General features: G+C 35.6%; 2 protein-coding genes across 5 annotated transcripts in view; both read left to right on the top strand.

The window, feature by feature from the left end:
* Positions 1-8,281, top strand: part of ddah1 (dimethylarginine dimethylaminohydrolase 1) — a 47,757-nt gene extending 39,476 nt beyond the window's left edge. For all 3 annotated transcript variants that reach the window (XM_052540344.1, XM_052540343.1, XM_052540345.1), the window contains exons 4-6: positions 772-891; positions 3,533-3,676; positions 6,382-8,281. In XM_052540344.1, coding sequence (XP_052396304.1) covers positions 772-891; positions 3,533-3,676; positions 6,382-6,498 — 381 coding nt within the window. In that variant the 3' untranslated portion in view covers positions 6,499-8,281. The remainder of the gene's footprint in view (positions 1-771; positions 892-3,532; positions 3,677-6,381) is intronic.
* A 732-nt stretch (positions 8,282-9,013) lies between these two features.
* ca23h1orf52 (chromosome A23 C1orf52 homolog) lies at positions 9,014-14,985 on the top strand. Of its 2 annotated transcripts, XM_052540347.1 has the most exons (4): positions 9,014-9,405; positions 9,720-9,927; positions 10,012-10,207; positions 14,745-14,985. In XM_052540347.1, the coding sequence occupies exons 1-3, from the start codon at positions 9,130-9,132 to the stop codon at positions 10,167-10,169; spliced, it is 642 nt and encodes a 213-aa protein (XP_052396307.1). In that variant the 5' UTR covers positions 9,014-9,129; the 3' UTR covers positions 10,170-10,207; positions 14,745-14,985. The 2 variants fall into 2 exon arrangements, with proteins under 2 accessions (XP_052396307.1, XP_052396306.1); XM_052540346.1 differs by lacking the exon at positions 14,745-14,985 and having other exon boundaries at positions 10,012-10,447.
* Positions 14,986-16,428: the final 1,443 nt, after the last annotated feature.

The raw sequence follows: 16,428 nt of genomic DNA, 5'->3' as shown, positions 1-16,428 counted from the left end.
TCTCTCTGTCTGTCTGTCCGTCTGTCTGTCTGTCTGTCTGTCTTTCTGTCTGTCCATCTGTCTGTCTGTCTTTCTTTCTGTCTTTCTGTCTGTCCGTCTGTCTGTCTGTCCGTCTGTCTGTCTGTCTATCTTTCCTCCTCTTCTCTTCATTCTCAGTCTCTCAGTGTTTAATGTGAATCAGGTTAAGCTCCGTTGAGGATGTTTTTCCTCTGCAGACTGAGAACAACATCAGCCGCGAGCTTTGATTTCTCAATGAAAATCAAATGCCAGTCGTAAATACAGAACATTCTTCGCTAATGTCACAGATGCTTTTTAACGTCACAAGTTCGTAACAATCTGCAAACGAGCTAGAGGATGCCTGCAGCCCCTTATCGATTGCATGCCAATGGTTTATGGAAACTTTTAAGCTGTGCAAAATCATCCGACTCGCTAAACTGAAAGCAGAGCTGCTTAATGAAACATGTTCATAGTACAACAGACAACGGCTTTTATAAATACATCCATACTTTCCTCAAAAATGTTCCCTTGTTTTCTCCTCAAGAATCTCTGAGTGTGTTTTCTCCTCCTTCCAAAGTCTGGAGTGCTTTAGGTGTCTTTTTCCAATAAGCGAAGAAACGTTTTTTCCCTTTTGTTTACCCGCTGAGCCAATGCGCTAGTAGTTTATTTAGAGTACACAATATTTTCATTCTGTTGTTATGAGCGAATGTTTCTCCAGTCGGGTCCAAAATGCTTTTGTGCTGATATGTGTCCCGACCGGACTCTGTTTTACAGGACTACGCCGTGTCCACGATTCCCGTCCAGGACAGACTCCATCTGAAGAGTTTCTGCAGCATGGCCGGCCCGGGTCTCATCGCCATCGGATCCAGCGAAGCCGCGCAGAAAGCCCTGAAGGTAGAAACACACCTGAATATGTCTGAAAAACTGCAGCTGATCTACAATTGATGGAAAACCTACTGTCCTGAGTTGATTATTGCACAAGTTTTAATCACTAAAGCGCTTGTATATAGAACTACAGGGTTCTACAATCATGAGAATAGATCAAAACCTGCTGGAAATATAGAAGTTTGCTCAAAATTATCAGAAATGTTTCTTGAGCAGTAAATCATCATATTATTCTGATTTCTGAAGATCATGTGACACTGAAGACTGGAGGAATGATGCTGAAAATACAGATGTGCATCACAGAAATAAATTATTTTTTAACACACATTTACACAGAAAATGGATGTTTGAAACGTTAATACTATTTCACAGTTTTAATGTTTTTACTGTATTTTTAATCAAAGAAATGCAGCCTCAGTGAGCAGAAAACAGTTTTTCAAAAACATTTTAAAAATCATAATAATTTCAAACTTTTGGAATAATAGAGCTAAATATTCAGCGAGAGCAAACTCTTATAAATCCATTAAACATTGCAGGATATGAATTTAACTTGATATTGTCCAGTAAAAACAGTTAAGCGTTAAACACGATTAATCCAAAGTCTTGCTCCGTCCTTAATATGCTTCATTCCTCCCGCGTCCGGATCTCTGAGCCGTTCAGTGACGCTGGGTCTTGCTCAGATTCAGATCAACAGTTGGCACGGGAATGCTTTGGAATGCCTGGATGTTGTGGGACCGGGATAATTGTGAACTCTGCAAACATGAAAAACATCATCATGGAAATCGGTCTCATCTCGCCAAAGTTTCCTTATCGCCGAAGCCGCTTTATCCGTCCCCCTTTCTGTGTTTCCTTCCTTGTTTTGGCTCATTCCCAGATTCCCAGCAGGGATTCAGCGTTTCCTCTTCACGTTTGACGTCAGCACAGCCTGAATCCATGCAGGAATTGTGATTTCAGGTGTTAAAGTTGGAATTGTGATGCATCAGGCAGTAGGCTTACAGAATCATGTTAAAGAAACACACACACACACACACACACACACACATAAATACACCGGAAATAGATTGTAATGCATACCTAGGATGCTAATGATCTAGGGTGCACTAATTGTAATCTAATATAATATATACATCTGTGTATTTAAATTGCAAAAAAAAAAAAAAAATCAATTTGCATTGCACAGATTTGACATAAACTAATAAAATTGAATGTGATGCTATTCACAGATCAATAAAACCAGTCAGATTTCAGCACTCAAAAAAATCATGGTGTTGTTTGTTTTCATAACTATTTGCATATCTCTGTTTGATTTTATTTAAATAATCCTATTTTAATTTTTCAAATAAATATATATATATATATATATATATATATATATATATATATATATATATATATATATATATATATATATATATATCTACCTATATATTTTTTTTTTTTCGTTTTATTTAAATATTTTAATATAATTATTAATATTAAAAAAAAATTCATATTTGTTTTTTATTTGGATCTATTTGATTTTATTTAAATATGCATATTTGTAAAAAGAATTATTAAATAATTTGTAAATATTTTCTATATTTTAATCATTTAAATACTTCTAATAATAAATATACAGTTATTATAATTCTTTAATATTATTTAAAATGTATTATAAATATACATTTATTATAAAACATTTATTATAAATCTTTTTCATATGTTTTTTATATATATATTATTTTCAAATTAATAACAAAATTAATTATGGATTTTTATAGAAAATGTTGTATATTAAAAAATATGTTTTAAGTGTTTAATTTAAATTATCACATTTTATATTATGTATTATTATATTTATTATCATTTTTAAAAATGTATTTATTCAGATAACTTGCAATCAGCAAAAATCTGTTCATAGTGGGAAAAAAATTACATTTATTCTATTACAAAATATGAATATGGTGAAAAAGTGACTAGCTGTGGAACAAATTAGCTCAAATGTGTGAGACTGAAGCAAATTTCAGAAATCTGACCTGTTGCATTAATGCATGACTGGCAGATATGCATCACATTTGATATATTATTTTATGTTAAAGAGCTGAAATCCAAAAGACTGGAAATATTATACATAATTAAAATACATAAATCTTTCAAGCTAAGGCCTAAATAGTCATTTGTGGAAGTAAAATGTTGACTTGATGCCATTTCTCCCTTTATATGAGAGCGGTAGTAAACCCTGACCTGTGTCTCCCTCTGCTGGTGTGTGTGTGTGTGTGTGTGAGTTTCTTTGTGAGGTTGTGTGTGTGTCATCTGTTAGTGCTGCAAAAAAACAACCCGACCAATCAGAGGCTCCGCTCTTGATGAGGTCATCTGATAGTTGTAATATAAGTCTAGAACCATAAAAAGGCCAAAAATACGAGGAGTTTCTCACTTTTTAGTTCAACATTTATTATTATATTCTATGTTCTGTCACAGTATACATTTTATTTCACAAATGAAAAATACAAAATTCCATAATGTGCCAACATTAATAATTAGTTTAATATTATCCTCTTTGTTTTTCTTTCTTTTAATACTTGACCTTTCTTTTATTCAGTTTGTTCCATTATATCACCATCCTATTACAAACTGATGAAGTAGCTTTTGTGTTATCTGTCGTTCTCTGTAGATCATGCAGCAGATGAGCGATCATAAATATGATAAACTGACACTTCCTGATGATCTGGCAGCAAACTGTGTCTACATGAACCTGCCGGGGAAAGGACACGTCCTGCTGCACTGCACACCGGAGGAGTTTCCTGAGAGCGCCAAGGTCACACACTCACACACGCACACACACAATGTACAATGCACATGCACACAAACATGCACACACAGAGACACAGACGCACACACATGCACACATACATGCATACACACACACACACATGCACACATACATGCATACACACACATGCACACGCACGCACACAGACACATGCACGCACACGCACGCACGCACACACACAGACACACATGCACACGCACGCACACAGACACATGCACGCACACGCACGCACGCACACACACAGACACACATGCACGCACACAGACACATGCACACGCACGCACACAAACATGCACACAGAGACACACACAAATGCACACAAACATTCACGCACACAGACACACACACATGCACACATACATGCATTCATGCATACATACATGCATACACACACAAACATGCACACGCACACATGCACACAAACATGCAAACACAGACACACACACATGCACACATACATGCATTCACACACACACATGCACACGCACGCACACATGCACACAAACATGCACGCACACAGACCACACACATGCACACATACATGCATACACACACACGCACACACACACACGCACACAAACATGCACGCACACAGACCACACACATGCACACATACATGCATACACACACACACATGCACACACACACACTCGCACACAAACACGCACGCACACAGACACACACACACATGCACACGAACATGCATACACACACACACACACACACGCACGCACACAGACAACCATACAGAAACACACACATGCACACACACGCACACAAACATGCACACAGAGACACACACACATGCACACAAACATGCACCCACAGAGACACACACACATGCACATGCATGCACACACACAGAAACACACACTCACCAAACATGCACGCACACAGACACATGCACACAAACATGCACACACACACGCACACAGACACACACATGCTCGCACACATTCATACATACACTCACTCACACAGACACACAAACGCATATATGCGCACAAACACACATATATACGCACCCACACTCACTTCCTATAAATACATAAATGAATTCAATAATAAATCTCATCTGGTATAAATAAGTAATTTCAAACATAAATAAGTGATTTCAAACATAAATAAGTGATTTTAAAACTACCTAATATTACTAAAACCATTATTGTAGCTAATATTACTATAATAAATACCAAAATGAACTAACAATAATATATGTAACTAGACGGAGATGTACGATCATCTGATGATCCAGTGATGTATGATTTAATCAGAGCTGTGTGTGAAGCATGAGTAGATGTAATGTTAACGGTCTCTTGATGGTCTGCAGTATGAGATCTTGTGGTTGCTGGAGGACTCTTAGGAAAACACGGCTGGGCTTTTGGAGGATCTCCATCAAATGACACACTGCTCTTTATGAGGCTTTTTGAGATGGACTAATGCTTTACAGCTGCAGCTCATGAGCTCGGAATTACACAACGCTTCTGTGCGTCATTAATAATAGAAATAAAACTGTTCTTGAAGATTACTCCATTCAATATTACCACATTTATGTGAACTTTACAGTTTTTTGTAAATGGTTCACTTATGAAAACATTTAACTTTACCTGGTAGAAGCCAGAAATACTTTCAAATTTAATTTTCTATTAAATATAATATTTTATATAAATTTTATTTCACATAATTTGTTATTTATTTCAATTATTTCACATACAAAGACAATTTCATGTTGTGGTTAGAATTGTATTCAGTAATTTATTTAAGATTAATTTATGCATTTTATATATATATATATTATATATATATATATATATATATATATATATATATATATATATATATATATAATGAAATATTATTAAATATGCATAATACTTTACATGTAGGTAAGAGTTAAGTTATACTAAAAACAATTCCCAAAAATATTATATTGAAATGTTTAACATTTAACAGGCATTTTTTTCTATGAAGTATATTTTACATTAATACTATTTAATATTTATATAATATTTATCTCTTAATATATCAAATCACAGTACAATTTCAAAATGTTCTCAGAATTTTATTTTAAATTCAGTATTTTTTTTATTATATTATTCATATACATTTTTTATATATTTTTATAAATAAAACCAAAACGTTTTATTAAAGTTTTAGTTTTAATCCTTTGTATATTTTAACATTTAAATACATAGATTAATTTTAAAATGATATATTTAAATGTGTGTGTGCTCAGAAAAATGTAATTCAGTCATTTACTATTATATTATATTTATTAATGCATTTATATTGAAGGTTTGCAGCATTATGCTTTGAATCCTCTGAAACTGATTATAAAACCATCACATTGATTAAAACTTTTTGTTGTGCGATGCATTGCCTCAGAAATAATTACGATAAACAATATTATTGTCATTATAAGGCCATTTTGTGCCACTGATTATATAATCATAATATAACAACAAAGCCAGCACACTTTCAAACGAAAACAAACGTTAAATTCTTAAAAATATTTAGATCTTTGAAATTAAGTCAAAATATTATACACCTTCATAGTAAATAAACATTTTCTAACAAAAAGTGCAAAGTAACAAGTAGAAATGTACACGAATAGTGCGATAAATCGATATATTGATTATTACGATTGATTGGTTTCATAATAAAAGTCTCCTCTGCGTCTCCTGCTGCAGGTGTTTGAGAAGCTGAAGGATCACATGCTCATCCCGGTGTCCAATCAGGAGAAAGTGAAGGTGGACGGCGCGCTGACCTGCTGCTCGGTGCTCATCAACAGGAAGAAGAACATTTGAGAGACCATCGTTCATCAAACACACCGTTTCATATTCAGCGTGTGTTTCATGAATGACACCTGATGGCCTTTTTTTGTTTTATTACTCGAGGAAAATGAATCAGATCGTTTCGTCTAAAGGAAAGAGAACATAAAGCACTTAAATCTGCTTTTTCTAATATGTGAGGAAAACAAAGTACACTTATTTTTCTAACCAGCAACAAAATGACGGATGAAATCGGTTTTAGCTGGTTTTAGCTGGGTTTAGCTAGTTTAACTAGTCTCCAGCTCAGCTGGTGTTTAATTGAAACCAGCTGGGTCAGGATAATAATAATTTACTTTTTATTAGCACTAGTCAGTGAGTCATAACGATTACAATTTTGATTATTATAAAATCAAATTTTCATGACAGAAATTGCTCTTAACTTCAAAATGTAGCTGTAAACTACATAAATCCTCTGGATCCATTCAGAACGACCGAACCGTACGCGTTTCTCAAAATTCACATTCATCAAGCAGCATAAAAAGCCTGTTTTTAAACGATGAATGATGAATTGTTACTTTGTGTTGCTTAGATTGTAGCATCGTGTTTATAAATAGATTTATAGCACATTTGGACAGTATTCGCGAACAGATGTGACTCGTGAAACGAGTAATTGAAGCAAAAAAAAATAATACATTTTTGTTTTCGTTTGTCCTGCAGTTCCCAGATAATAAAAAATAAACACGCTTTCAAACATGCCGTGGTTTCACGATCCTCAGGTGCTGATTGGACGTTCTTCCTTTCAGAAGTTTATTATCTTGACCCCACTTGTAGCATTTGCGTAGCGTTAGCATTAAGCTATATTACCTTATAATTCATTATTAGTCTACTTAACCTTTAGCTTCATACATTTAAAGTCTGCTGTGGTGGCAGCTTCGTTCCTCACACTTTCCTTATAAAGCTATAAATTTAAAATTTAAGCTAAAAATTTTATCAAAAGTTAAATGTTTTTATTTGTTAATAAACTTTTAATAAACGTTTTACTTTGTGGACGAAAATTGCGAGGGAAGAAAATCCGGATTGAGAGATTAAAAATTCGCAATTATCTTTTTTATTTTGTGGAAGAAAAATTGAATAGCGAGAAAGTCAGAATTCTGTGTTTATATTTCACAACTACTTTTCTCTCATGATTGCGAGTTTCTAAAAGAAAATTATAAAATTTTAGTCCGAATATAAAAAAGTCAGAATTGCGAGAGAAGAAAGTCCGTATTGAGAGATTAAAAATTCGCAATAACTTTTTTTTCATGGCAGGATCAAGCTTCTATAGTTTTTTGCATGTGACAATTATCTCAAGTTGCTAATCATGGCTAGCTGAAGGTTTAGCTTCAAACAGCTCCTCGGGCAAATCTCAAATTTCAGTTTAGCGGTTTTCACGACTTCCAATGTCACGACTTTTTTTTTTTTATACAAGAAGTGTTTTAGGATTCGCAGAAATGAAGAGACGCTGTTACTCTGTCGTAATGCATCTGTTTATTTCTCCTGTTGAAGAGAAAATGAAGTTATCATTATTTCTCTGCCAGAAAGACACTTGTAAAATATTCTGCAGTTTTCGTAACGTTTACAAGCCCCTCTGTATGACATCACAGTCATAAAGAAGCCGGTGTTTCCTAGCAATCTGCTCATCCAGAAAGAATGCTGGGTTTCATCAGGAACTACAGCGTTTTTCCAGCTATCAGCACACCAAATACATGCTGAAATCTGTCATCATCCTAAAAAAAAGAAACTGTGCAGTTTTTTTTTTCTACTCTTGTATTTTCAAAAATATATATATATATCTATATATATATTTAAGGCGGCTCACTGGACTGGTTGATCAATAAGTTGTTTTCTGTCTGGAAATGCTTGGTTTTGATGACTCAGGACTTCTTAAATGTGATTTTTATGTGCCATAATTCCTTAAACACGTTGTCTTTGCTCATTGTAAAGATTTTGTGGGGTTTGTTAAATAAAGCAGCAATCAATCAATCAAACATGTTGGTAGCATCACTGTTATAATTAAAGTACCTGAGCTTGACCAGAGCATATATGTGCTTCTAATAAAGAAAAATAAAACATCTTTTTAATTTACAGCGTATCCAAATTACAGCATGAATACACATAGATAGATAGATGGATGGATGGATCGATCTAAAATGAAGCTGCGTTTTGTGTTAATGGAGATACTTGTACTCTAGGAAACAATCATTTAAATTAATTAATTACACGTAAGTAAAATATAAATACACCTAGCCACCTCTTTAAAACGATTTAGTCATTGTAAAAGTCAGTGATTGGTCCGACCGAAAAGCGCTGAGAAATGTAACGCGTATCACGTGACCTCGACCTCTACTTCAACAGCGGTCTGAATCCTCAAGCAAACGACTGTAATATTTTTATATTTATAGCTCTTGTTTTGAAAATATATGGTTTAAAAATCAAATAAAATTTTCGTATGTTTTATTTCTGTGATCCCGTTGTTTGCAGAGTCGTTGGCCCGTTGTTGGCCCTGCGTTTACGTCATCAGCGAGCGTCGAATTCAACATGGCGAGTGTTGTTTAGTTGTTGTTAATCTGCGCTTCCGAATTAACCCCCAATCACTGAACCCGGCAGTCTCTCTCGTCTTCAGCCACCATGGGCGATGAGAAGCAGTCAGAGGCTCGTAATTTCTTCATGGGCTTTGATGACCTGAGCGACAGCAGCAGTGACTCGGACGGTGAGTCCGGTGTGAAGAACCGAAGCGAACCGGAGCCCTCAGCATCGACTGAAGCGCAGGGCCGCAAGCGAGCCGCCGAACCGCTGCCGAAACCCGACGATCTTTTCCGATCCGTCAGCAAACCCGCTTTCCTCTACAACCCGCTCAATAAAGTCATCGACTGGGACAGAAGAGCCGTCAAAGCGCCAGAAGAGGTCATTATTTCATTATTATCCAATACTGAATAAAACAGTGTTTGCTAGAAAATCAAGTGCGTACTGCGTAGCAATCTTTAGAATTTAGTTTTTGCAATTCCTTTTTTTCTTCTTTTTTGTGGTAACATTAGTCCTGCATATTTCTACACTGAGTGAAACTGATTGGCTTATTGTAGAGTTAACTAAAATGATCATGTGCATTTTATATATATATATATATATATATTGACAGATGGAGTTTGAATAGTTTTGGCTTATTTAAATATTCTTTCAGTGTAAGTCTATGGGATTTTTATGATTTGTTTTGGTTTCAGCCTCCTAAGCAGTTCAAGGTGTGGAAGAACAATGCCGTTCCTCCGCCACAGACGTACGTGACGGAGGAGAAGAAGAAAGGAGCTCCTGATGGAATGGACATGGCCATCAAATGGTCCAATGTGTATGAGGACAACGGAGACGACGCCCCTCAAGCCCACGGTGGCCCCGCCCACTTCCTGCCGGAGGAGGAGCAACAGCAGGACTCTGGTAACTATCTCACTCTATCCATCTATCTATCGTTCTGTCGATCTTGACATGTTTTTGAGTTCGGGACGCTCTTTATCATCTCAGATGACGATGCGTCTGGGAAGCAGCAGGCGTCTGCTAAGAAGCGTCGCGTGGAAACCTTCCAGCAGAAGGAAAAGAGGAAGCGGGACATCGGACAGGCCACGTCTGATAAGAACTTTGTGGAAGAGGAGAAGCGGATCCTGCGTCAGAGTTTGGACTGAAGAGCGCTCCGCTGGTTTTAATCCCTGATTCTTTAACATCTCTGGATGCTGACGGGAAGGGCATCACGACTCCGGGGATATTTTACATTTATTACTCTAAAATCACGTCCATGTAGAGGGAGAGGGTTCAGGATGATGTGTTTGTGTTTTGGACGTAATTGTAAGTATGTCTTCAACTGTAAATGTGTAGCTGCATCCAAGCATCCATTGGTTATGATGTTTCTTGTAAGTTTCCAATGATTTGTAGTTTCTCAAATGGATAAAGTCCTTTTCTCGGAGTCTCTGTTTGTATCTCTCATTTATATGTGCGCGTGTGTGTGTGTGTGTGTGAGAGAGAGAGAGAGAGCGAGAGAGAGAGTCTGTGTGTGTGTGTGTGTGTGTGAGAGAGAGAGAGAGAGCGAGAGAGAGAGAGAGTCTGTGTGTGTGTGTGTGAGAGAGAGAGAGAGAGCGAGAGAGAGAGAGAGTCTGTGTGTGTGTGTGTGTGTGTGTGTGTGTGAGAGAGAGAGAGAGCGAGAGAGAGAGTCTGTGTGTGTGTGTGTGTGTCTGTATCTGTGTGTGTGTGTCTTTGTGTGTGTGTGTGTTTGTACTGATGTTGTACTGTCACTATGTGCGTGCATGTGTTTGTGTGAGTGTGTGTGTGTGCATGTGTGTGTACTGATTTACTGTCACTAGGTGGCTGTGTGTGAGTGTGCGTGTGTGTGTTTATACTTATTTACTTTCACTAGGTGTGTGTGTGGTTGTCTGTGTGTGTGTTTACTGATGTTATACTGTCACTAGGTGGCGAGACTGAATAAGATTTGATCCACAGTGTCTTTGAAAGCTCATGGAAAACCTGGAATTAAAAGGCAATTAAAAAAATGCAGAAGTTTCATTAGTAACTTCAGGTTTTAAACATAAAAGTCTAAAAAAATTACTTTGCCAACACCATATACCTTAATAAGTGTTTTGTAGCTCAAACGTGCACCTTGGTAAATCTTTGGTGTATAATCATTTCTGAGTCATCTATAAGCCATAATAATAGTTTTTAAGGGTCATAGTGTGTATGTGTTTAGTAATATTTTAAATTAGTTTTATTTGTATATTTTATGTTTTCACTTTAATATATTTCAATTCATTTAGTTGTTTTTATTCATTTTAGTTTTTTAATGTCAATATTATGTTTTAGATTTAGTTATTTTAGTACTTCAAATTAAACTAAACAAAATAGAGAAATGAAAAGATTACATAATCTTATTATGTAATAAGGTGAGCCAGCGGTTGTGCTGAGAGTGTCGTGTAAACATGACTGAAGACGAGAACGAACCGATTTAACTTAGTGAGTCATTTACCCTGGAACCGATTGATTCAAACTCGAACTCGATTCACTGGCAAAAACCAGATCAAAAGAGCCATGCGTTTTCAAATTTCAACATTGTGTGTAAAGATTCGTTTCGGGACCTCGGAGAGGATTCGCGAATCATTTGATTCGGATCGGGTCTTTGGAGCGGATTCGCCGCTCATTTGGATCGGGACTTCGGAGCAGATGCGCTACTCATTTGGATCGGGACTTCGGAGCAGATGCGCTACTCATTTGGATCGGGACTTCGGAGCGGATTCGCGACTCATTTGCATCGGGACTTGGGAGCGGATTCGCGACTCATTTGCATCGGGACTTGGGAGCGGATTCGCGACTCATTTGGATCGAAACCTCGGAGTAGATTCGCGAATCATTTGACTTTGATAGGAGCTTTGGAGCAGATTTGCGAATTTCTTTTCAGATTTTTTTTATAAACATTAGAAAACATCAAACCATCAAGGCAGTACAGTTAAATAAACAAACAAAAGAAATTATAGATGCCTTAAGAAAATTAACCATGGTTTCATGTATTAAAGGTGTAGTATTTGTGTTTCTGCATGTGAAATTTAAATTTCCTGAAACAAATTCTTATATTTTGCTATATTCTCTAAATATTTTTAGCTATATATAAATATTTATATTTGTAAATAATTGATCAATTAAATATATATGTTGAAATAACATTTTTAATTTAATATATTATGTATTTTCATATTATATTATTAATGTTGATATTAATCCCTGATTCTTTAACATCTCTGGATGCTGACGGGAAGGGCATCACGACTCCGGGGATATTTTACATTTATTACTCTAAAATCACGTCCATGTAGAGGGAGAGGGTTTAGGATGATGTGTTTGTGTTTTGGACGTCATTGTAAGTATGACTTCAACTGTAAATGTGTAGCTGCATCCAAGCATCCATTGGTTATGATGTTTCTTGTAAGTTTCCAATGATTTGTAGTTTCTCAAATGGATAAAGCCCTTTTCTCGGAGTCTCTGTTTGTATCTTTCATTTACGTGTGTCTGTGAGTTTGTGTGTGTGTGTTTTTACTGATGTTGTATTGTCACTAGATGGCTGTCTCTGTATGTGTGTCGGTCTGTGTGTGTGTGTGTGTGTGTGTGTGTACTGATGTTGTACTGTCACTATTCAATTCATTTCAAGTTTATTTGTATATCGCTTTTTACTGATAGTGGTCATGTAATCATTATTTATTTATAATTTATTATTATTTTTATTGTTGTTAAGTTAGTGTTCATAAACAAGTTATTTATGGTCTTTCAAGAATTTCAAGTTAATATTAAAACAATTTACGAAAAAATATTTTTAAAGCTTGTCATGTGGTGCCCCCCTGGTTGTTGTGAATGGTTGGTGCCCCTGGGCACTGGCCCAAGTTCCCTTATGGGTAATCCGGCTCTGCTTATAGGTAAGTAATGATATCACTAGGTGGTGGTGTGTGTATGTGTGTGTGTCTGTGTCTGTCTGTGCGTGTGTGTGTGTGTGTGTGTGTGTGTGTGTGTGTGTGTGTGTGTGTGTAATTGTACTGATGTTGTACTGTCACAGGTGTGTGTGTGTGTGTGTTTGTACTGATGTTGTACTGTCACAGGTGTGTGTGTGTGTGTGTTTGTACTGATGTTGTACTGTCACAGGTGTGTGTGTGTGTGTGTTTGTACTGATGTACTGTCACTAGGTGGCTGTGTGTGTGTTTGTTTGTTTGTTTGTACTGATGTACTGTCACTAGGTGGCTGTGTGTGTGTTTGTGTGTCTGTGTGTGCATGCGTGCGTGCGTGCGTTTGTGTGCGTGTCTGTGTATGTGGGTGTGTGTGTGTGTGTGTGTGAGAGAGAGAGAGTCTGTGTGTTGGTGTGTGTGTTTGTTTGGACTGATGTTGTACTGTCACTAGGTGTGTGTGTGTGTGTGTGTATTATTTATATAATATTTACTTTGCCAACACCATATAATTAATAAGTGTTTTGTTGCACAAACATGCACCTTGGTAAATATTTGGTGTATAATCATTTATGATCATCTATAAGCCATAATAATAGTTTTTAAGGGTCATATGAAAAAAATATATGTATAGTGTGTATGTGTTTGGTAATATTTTACATTAGTTTTATTTGTATATTTTGTTTTCACTTTAATATATTAATTTCAATTCATTTAGTTGTTTTTGTTCATTTTAGTTTTTTAATGTCTATATTATGTTTTAGATTTAGTTCTTTTAGTACTTCAATTTAAACTAAACAAAAAAGAGAAATTAAAAGATTACATAATCTTATTATGTAATAAGGTGAGCCAGCAGTTGTGCTGAGAGTGTGGTGTAAACATGACTGAAGACGAGAATGAACCGATTTAATTTAGTGAGTCATTTACCCTGGAACCGTTTGATTCAAACTCGAACTCGATTCACTGGCAAAAACCAGATCAAAAGAGCCATTCGTTTTCAAATTTCGACACTGTGTGTAATGATTTAAAAAAAAAACGAAACTGATTCAGTTCAATTGCGTCGCAAAATGATTCACTAGTTTGAAGCGCTCCGATCGGATTCGCGAATCATTTGATTCGGATCGGGACTTCACAGCAGATTCGTGTCTCATTCAGATCGGGACTTTGGAGCGAATGCGCAACTCGTTTGGATCGGGACTTCGGGGGGTATTCGCGAATCATTTGATTCGGATCAGGACTTTGGAGCGGATTCGCGACTCATTAGGATCGGGACTTCGGAGCGGATTCGCGACTCATTCGGATCGGGACTTCGGAGCTGATCCGCGAATCATTTGACTTTAATAGGAGCTTTGGAGCAGATTTGCGAATATCTTTTCGGATTTTCACTAGAAAACATCAAACCATTAAGGCGGTACAGTTAAATAAACATACAAATGAAAAGAAAAATAAATTATAGATGCCTTAAGAAAATTAACCATGGTTTCATGTATTAAAAGTGTAGTATTTGTGTTTCTGATTTGAAATTTAATTAGCATGAAACAAATTGTAATATTTTGTTATATTCTCTTTCAAGTAGACAAACAATCAAAATGTGTACTAATCATTATTTTTTTAATAAAATATTTATTTTATTTATTTTAATTCTGAAGTCATGCATATATTTATAAAATATTAGTTTATTAAATAATTGATCAATTAAATATATATGTTGAAATAAAATTTTTAATTTAATATATTATATATTTTCATATTATATTATTAATATTGATATCAATCACCGATTCTTTAACAGTCTCTGGATGCTGACGGGAAGGGCATCACGACTCCGGGGATATTTTACATTTATTACTCTAAAATCACGTCCATGTAGAGGGAGAGGGTTCAGGATGATGTGTTTGTGTTTTGGACGTCATTGTAAGTATGACTTCAACTGTAAATGTGTAGCTGCATCCAAGCATCCATTGGTTATGATGTTTCTTGTAAGTTTCCAACGATTTGTAGCTTCTCAAATGGATAAAGCCCTTTTCTCGGAGTCTCTGTTTTTTTCTCTCATTTATGTGTGTGTGTCTGTGTGTGTGTGTGTGTGTGTCTGTGTGTGTGTTTGTACTGATGTTGTACTGTCACTAGGTGAGTGTGTGTGTGTTTGTACTGATGTACTGTCACTAGGTGGCTGTGTGTGTGTGTGTGTGTGTGTGTGTGAGTGTGTGTGTGTGTGTGTGTGTGTGTGTGTGTACTGATGTTGTACTGTCACTAGGTGGCGAGACTGAATAAGATTTGATCCATAGTGGCTTTGAAAGCTCATGGAAAACCTGGAATTAAAAGGTAATTTTAAAAAAATGCAGAAATTTCATTAGTAACTAAAGGTTTTTTTAAAAAAGTCTAAAATATTTACTTTGCCAACACCATATACCTTAATAAGTGTTTTGTAGCACAAACATGCACCTTGGTAAATCTATAAGCCACAATAATAGTTTTTAAGGGTCATATGCAAAAAAAAAAAAAAAAAAATATATATATATATATATATATATATATATATATATAGTGTGTATGTGTTTAGTAATATTTTAAATAAGTTTTATTTGTATATTTTATGTTTTCCCTTAAATATATTAATTTAAATTCATTTAGTTGTTTTTATTAATTTTAGTTTTTTAATGTCTATATTATGTTTTAGATTTAATTATTTTAGTATGTCAAATTAAACTAAACAAAAAAGAGAAATTAAAAGATTACATAATCTTATTATGTAATAAGGTGAGCCAGTGGTTGTGCTGAGAGTGTCGTGTAAACATGACTGAAGACGAGAAAGAACCAATTTAATAAAGTGAGTCATTTACCCTGGAACCGATTGATTCAAACTCGAACTCGATTCACTGGCAAAAACCAGATCAAAAGAGCAAATCATTTTCAAATTTCAACATTGTGTTTAAAGATTCGTTTCGGTACCTCGGAGCGGATTCGTGACTCATTCGGATCGGGACTTCGGAGCGGATTCGCGACTCATTTGGATCGGGACTTCGGAGCGGATTGGCGACTCATTTGCATCGGGACTTCGGAGCGGATTCGTGACTCATTCGGATCGGGACTTCGGAGCGGATTCGCGACTCATTTGAATCGGGACTTCGGAGCGGATTCGCGACTCATTTGGCTTTGATAGGAGCTTTGGAGCAGATTTGCGAATTTCTTTTCGGATTTTTTTTATAAACACTAGAAAACATCAAACCATTAAGGCAGTACAGTTAAATAAACAAACAAAATAAATTATAGATGCCTTAAGAAAATTAACCATGGTTTCATGTATTAAAAGTGTAGTATTTGTGTTTCTGCATGTGAAATTTAATTAGCATGAAACACAAATTGTTATATTTTGCTATATTCTCTTTCAAGTAGACAAACAATCAAAATGTGGTAAGGATTATTTTTTAAAATAAAATATTTATTTAAAAATTCTGAAAAAATGCATATATTTATA

Source organism: Carassius gibelio, chromosome A23, assembly GCF_023724105.1.
Source record: "Carassius gibelio isolate Cgi1373 ecotype wild population from Czech Republic chromosome A23, carGib1.2-hapl.c, whole genome shotgun sequence".
NCBI classification, from domain to species: domain Eukaryota; kingdom Metazoa; phylum Chordata; class Actinopteri; order Cypriniformes; family Cyprinidae; genus Carassius; species Carassius gibelio.
This window is presented reverse-complemented; position numbering and strand designations above follow the sequence as displayed.